The sequence below is a fragment of the Seriola lalandi genome, unplaced genomic scaffold (genome assembly GCF_002814215.2).
Source record: "Seriola lalandi dorsalis isolate HSWRI2012SDOR001 ecotype SW California unplaced genomic scaffold, Sedor1 jcf7180002054480, whole genome shotgun sequence".
Taxonomy (NCBI): domain Eukaryota; kingdom Metazoa; phylum Chordata; class Actinopteri; order Carangiformes; family Carangidae; genus Seriola; species Seriola lalandi.
In genome coordinates this window covers 49,238-55,018 of record NW_019525033.1, presented here as the reverse complement: position 1 = coordinate 55,018, position 5,781 = coordinate 49,238, and the positions used below count along the sequence as shown (strand labels likewise).

The 5,781-nt window shown below is 41.0% G+C and overlaps 1 protein-coding gene across 7 annotated transcripts in view; it reads left to right on the top strand.

Annotated features, from left to right (window-relative positions):
- The window catches only part of scarb1 (scavenger receptor class B, member 1), a 24,135-nt gene extending 18,354 nt beyond the window's left edge, over positions 1–5,781 (top strand). For 2 of the 7 annotated variants that reach the window (XM_023412461.2, XM_023412460.2), the window contains exons 12-14: positions 1,249–1,299; positions 2,549–2,621; positions 4,755–4,794. In XM_023412461.2, the coding sequence (XP_023268229.1) occupies positions 1,249–1,299; positions 2,549–2,621; positions 4,755–4,771 (141 nt within the window). In that variant the 3' untranslated portion in view covers positions 4,772–4,794. Of the gene's footprint in view, positions 1–1,248; positions 1,300–2,548; positions 2,622–4,754; positions 4,795–5,665 lie in introns of those variants that run through there. The other 5 variants (XM_087175651.1, XM_023412463.2, XM_023412462.2 and 2 more) reach the window with 4 other exon arrangements.

The following is a 5,781-nucleotide window of genomic DNA, read 5'->3' as shown; positions in this document are numbered from 1 at the left end:
ACTTGCTAATCAATACTTTCAGTCTTTAGACTCGTCGATGAAACAAACCTGTTGTATCATTCATTCAACACGTGTGCAGGAAACCGTCGACGTATCTCCATCTGAGAGATAATCACTCATCCAGTTGTGGAACTTTCTTCCAAAAGTCTCACGATTAAGAATTAAAACGTAAAGAACATAAACAGAAAATGTGAATTAGAGCAACAAATAAATTCATATTTACGTTTTTGTTCAAAGAACAAAGAGAATTCAGCTTTTACAGTTTATTAATGTTGTGTAAATACTTTTTTAGCCTGATATAAAGATTCAACATTCAACTTAATCCTTCTCCTTAAAATGAAAGTTTGTATTAATTCCTCATTTTTAGATTATTACAACTTGGCTCTATAAGTAAATATTATTGCTGATCCCACAGAAACAAAACCAACACTTTCCTACTGAAGACTTAAGACTTCACAAATACATCATTTATCTTTGTAATGTCTCAGTAATTTTCCTAAAACAGCTGCATTTGTTAGGGACTATTTTCAGTGGCGGATTAATCCACATTTGGTGCTGTAGAGAGGAATAAGATATATCAGGTTTTAATAAACACACAGTACCTGTTAGTAGTGAGATATATTACGCGGGATTTGTTGACAATAAGGAAAATATAGAATATTATCACAGTTATCCTTTAATATTGACAATAAAATGCTGTTATTGATCATTAGCAGTTTTATAACTTTCTCTTAAAGCACCTCATCACGGCCGCTCCTCTGCTGTTTATATAACACCTGTACAACACCAGCACTTTCTGTAACAACACTGAGAGTCTTCTTTAAGATGAGATGAAATATGAACGTCTCTGAGACTCTCGTCCTCCGAGCTTCAGATTTTAGCATCTTCTCATCTCTGGACAAAAAAGTGAAAATATGCGTCAAACTCTTCTTCAGACGGATCAAAGGTTCTGCACGTGTCAACATCATCATCATCAGCCTGTGTGTGTGTGTGTGTGTTATGAAACACACTTGTTTTATAATGCCATAAAGCAGCCAGTCAGAGTTAATGAGTACATGTGTGTGTTTCCAGCCGGTGATCTGTTGACATCTCTGTATCAGCGCTCTGTGTTTTAACGCTCTGTGATGTCAGCGGCCGTCCAGCCGAGCGCCGCTGTTTGCTCAGAGGTTTAAATGTCAGAGAAGTGGTTTTCAGTTTTCAGAGCGCTGGCAGGTTTTCATATTGGTTCTGGATGTTCTGTGTTCGCAGAGGTCTCATTTAAACGCCACTCTGACCTCCACCGTGGTGGCGAATCCTGGGGTTTGTAAAACCGCCACGTTCTCAAACAGTTTTCAATCAACTTGATCCAAATTACTGCAACAAAATCTGATCCTTGATTTCACTCTGTCAAAATCAACTGGACCTGTGGAATACAGCTGATTATCGACTGATCAGTGCAGCAAGAATATTTGATTTATTTCCTTTATACTGTTTAATATATTTTGTTTTGCAGTTACTTTGACTGATGATTATTTGATCGACCAAAAATTACTTTTAAGTAAAGATTCGCTGGTTTCAGCCTCAAATGTGAGACAGAAATGTTTATTTGTTTTTTTTACTTTTTTTTTTTTCTGACATTTTAATGGCTGAAGTGATTTAATCGATCAATCCAGAAACACAACTGAGAGATTAATTGATAATGAAAATAATCGTTAGCGGCGATAATATCATATATCATGATGTTTTGGCTCGAACACATCGAGATCAAAGGTGTATTTACATCTAAATAAAAATACACACAGTAACAGATCAAAGACTAAAAGTAAACCTTATGAAATGACTAACAGTGTCTTTGCATCTTACATGGACATGTTTGTATTCAGTAGCACCAGCAGTGTTTCACATCTAAAACTAGCTCCTAGCTAAAGCAGCACCTCCACCAGCTGCGTCAGTAAAACGCTGTTTATCCAGTGATGCATCGTTTCATCACTGAGCAATTTGATGCAGATTCAGAATCAAGTGACTTCACTCCAAACGTAGTGGAAACGAGTTCACCCAAACCTTATGTCTGACTGTTTTAATCACCTAATTTATAGAAGCCAATCAGCCAAACAGTCTGTGCTACATCGAAATGATAATCTGCGTAAAAGCTAATTAGTCCATCTCTTCTGTTTTGGGGAATCATTGGGAGAAAAAGCCTCTGCCTCCATGACGGAGCAGATCTTTATCCTCAGGAATGTGTTGATGCTTCTCTTATCTTTTCTGTTGCATGATAATCAGTTAACTCAAAGAGCTGTGGAGGTAAACGAACCAAACGCCTCCACCCTTAACTGTATGACACACAATTAACCAATCGCACCTCCTAATAATTAACTGCATGGTCGAACCGATCGCCACCAGAAAATGACTCTCCGCATGAAAACTCACATCTCTGCACGTCCGCAGTTTAAAATAAAAACCCGATGCTGCCGGTCTCACCTGCGTTAGCGCCTCCAATCGCACCGGCAGCTGATTGTCTCTGTGTTCTCTGATTGGCTGACGTGTAAGACAGTGTGTGGTCGTCTTCTAGGCTTCCGATAAAGAGCCGGTAAAAGGCTCGCACGGCCATGACACACAGGAGAAACACATCATGAGTAACTCAGGTGGGTTCACACACTCGGGCATAACACACACGTTTAAATGTCCTGCTTTGTGTTGAAGCTCTGGAGATGACCACGGGGAAAGAAACGGGACTTTTCTCTTAATAAACATAAATAAAGGAACATATTTGTGATGCAGACATGTCGTGGTCCCAGAGACGAGAACTTAAAAATGAAGTCCTGTCCTCGTTCCCCCCCCCAATCATCATAAACAGCCTCCATTTTTGTTGTTATTCCCGTTTTTAATTTAAAGGCTGCTTCATGAGCGCACCACTCACGTCACTGCTTTCTGTAAAAGAGTAAAACCAGTTATTTGGACTGAGGTTTTATGAAGTGTCACAGTGTGCAGCCAGAAAAGAGACGGAGGAAACTGAAATAACAGAGAAAGTCTGTAAGTTTCTCTAAACTGTGAAACTTTTATAATGACTCGAAACAATTTTACACTTTGGAAAACAAAACAAAGGATTGTCACTGACATAAAATTGGACGGATGCTCCAAATGAGACAGGATTTGGTTTGTTTCCATTGGCAAACACAAGAAGTAAATTTGGCTTCTGTCTCTTTATTGAGATTGAAAAGTTCCTCACAGCTGTGCTCACCACCCGGCTCCACAACAGTCCTGCCTGCAGCCACCGGCTGTTTGCATGTCGAACATGTCGTCAATGCGTCTGCAGCGTGAAGAACCAGTTTAACCAGTGATCAGTCAAACAGCTGATATGTGACTGTGGGTGGACGAGCTCACACACATCTGAGCGGGTGTGAAAACAGTAACTGCAGCGAGACCCTTCGTAGGACGCGGCCTCGGTCCGGTCCCGAGCAGTGAACTCACAAGTTTGAGCTTTTCCGGCCAGACAGTCTGACCAATCAGAGCAGGGAACGGTCTCACCTGGTTTGTAATGATGCATTTTGGGTTCACTTGATTTTTTTTCTCTGTGTGAGAACGAACCGAACCTACAAGTTTACAAACTCACCACCTGAGTCGGACCAGAGCAGAAAATCGTACAACAAATCCAAACAAACTGAGGCAAATTTTCCCATTGGTTTATGGGTAATAACAAAGTCCTGTCTCCCACCTGCTCACCAAGGTCACTGTGAACTCTGTCTAATGCCAAGTCAAGATCAAGCAGCTCAGATTTATCATCCTCCCAGTATTGTTACGTCTCTGTTCAGTTTTCCTGTTTTTCTAAACATTCACAGACCGGTCGTCCTCGGCTGCAGCGTCCAAACTCACAGGATATGATTACTGGGGCTTTTTTATTAAAAATGTATTTTGCATATGGACATCTACAGTGTGTGTATGTGAGGAAATGTTAAAGTGTGAGTGTAACGGACTGGAAGAACCCCTCGCTCAGAGGTGATTGGGTTTATACGACATCCATTAACTGATAATGACTTTATTTAAATGCGTTTTCTTTCTTTACTTTCGTCAGGTCGACTCCTTCTTTGTGACTGTTGTTCTTATTCTCAACAAATTAATCCCGTGAAAAGAGCAAATCCTCTGGTGCTTTCTGACGTCTCGTCCGTCTGTGGCTCTCAGCGCTGAGTTCACTGGTTTCTACTGGAGACATGAATCATTTAAAAACGTCAGTCTTATTAGTTTCTTAAAACAGCTGATTGATGTAGTTTTTACCAAACGAACGGGAGGAAATGTCGTCAGGTGTTTCAGAGTTTTACTTGTTATTTGGGATCAATTCTTGGAAGGTTTTGGTCTTTAAATGTGATTTCATTCATAATAAGAACCAGACTTGTTGTTTAAATGGTGATACCATTGAGCGGCACTGTAAGTACAGTATTGCTGCTGTTTAATATAGTTAGAACGAAGACTTTAGAATGGTGTGTCATTATAATACAGGTCAGAACATGAAGTAAAATAATCTTTTCTGTGAGGGCATCAGTTGTGCTTCATGTCTGATGTCTCATTGTGTTCGTTTGTGATTTCTTTTTAGTCTTATCGCGATTCCCGGAGTCCACCCTCACAGACTGACAAAATCTGCTTTCACCACATCTGATTATTAGTTTCTTTACAAACAGGAAGCGGCTTGTTCCACGTGGGAAGAAGAAAATGACAATATCGTTTATAAATTGTCACATAATTGTTTTAAGACGCCGGCTCCTCTTGCTCTTTCCCTCTCACAGAAACACGCCCATCCTGAAAACCTCTACATGTGTGACGTAGGTGAGGAAGAGTGTGTGTGTGTGTGTAAAAAAGCAAAATGAGTTGTTTAGAGACTTGTTGCCGTCGCAGCCTCTCGCACTCGATCTCTTACGCGGTGACGTCGATGAAGACTGAGGGTTCAGGACTCGGGTCTCACGATACGTTCCACACTACTACGTCTTTGTTTTAAAACTTGTCCCTTTTGTTGCGTTTCCCTCCTCCCGTCTGCTGGACTGGTTTTATTTAGAAAACTCTGGGACTTGTTTTCAAACAAAAACAATGTTCGTCCTGAAAACACAGACGTACACGACCAATCACGTACACTGAGCATGTGCGAGCCGGTGTAAACAGGAAGTAGATTGTCTCCTCTGCAGTTGATTAGTTTCAAAAAATACTACAAACGAGGAGCCGCAGAGACAGTTGTAGCTTTAAAACAGAGACTGTAAGTGAACAACAGCTGCAAAGACAACAAGGTCAGAAACACAGGTCACAGTCCAGGCTGATGAGAGCCAATCAGGGGAGACCATGAGTGTGACCTCATCCTTTCCAAATGTCTCAGTTTCTGTCCGTCCAGATACAACACAACCCCAGAGTTTTCAAAATAAAACACAACCCAAGAGTTTTCAAAATAAAACACAACCCCAGAGTTTTCAAAATAAAACACAACCTCAGATTTTTCTAAATAAAACACAACCCCAGAGTTTTCAAGAGTCTGACTTTTTGGCGCTTGAAGCACAAAGAGATGACCTTTAACGTAGTAGTGTGGACGGAGCCTGAATCTGTGAGGGGTTCAGCACTTGTTGGGATTGGGTTTCTGTCTGACAGCGTTCAGCTGCAGTTTGTCCTGATGACGCTTCACTTCCTAACAGCCTCTTCCTTCTGCTCCCGACAGATAAATAAAAGTGGAGGTGGCTCCGCATCAACCGCAGGCTCTACGACCGAAGAGAGAGACCCTCTACTGCAAGATGAAATACACTGACACACACACACACACACACACACACACAC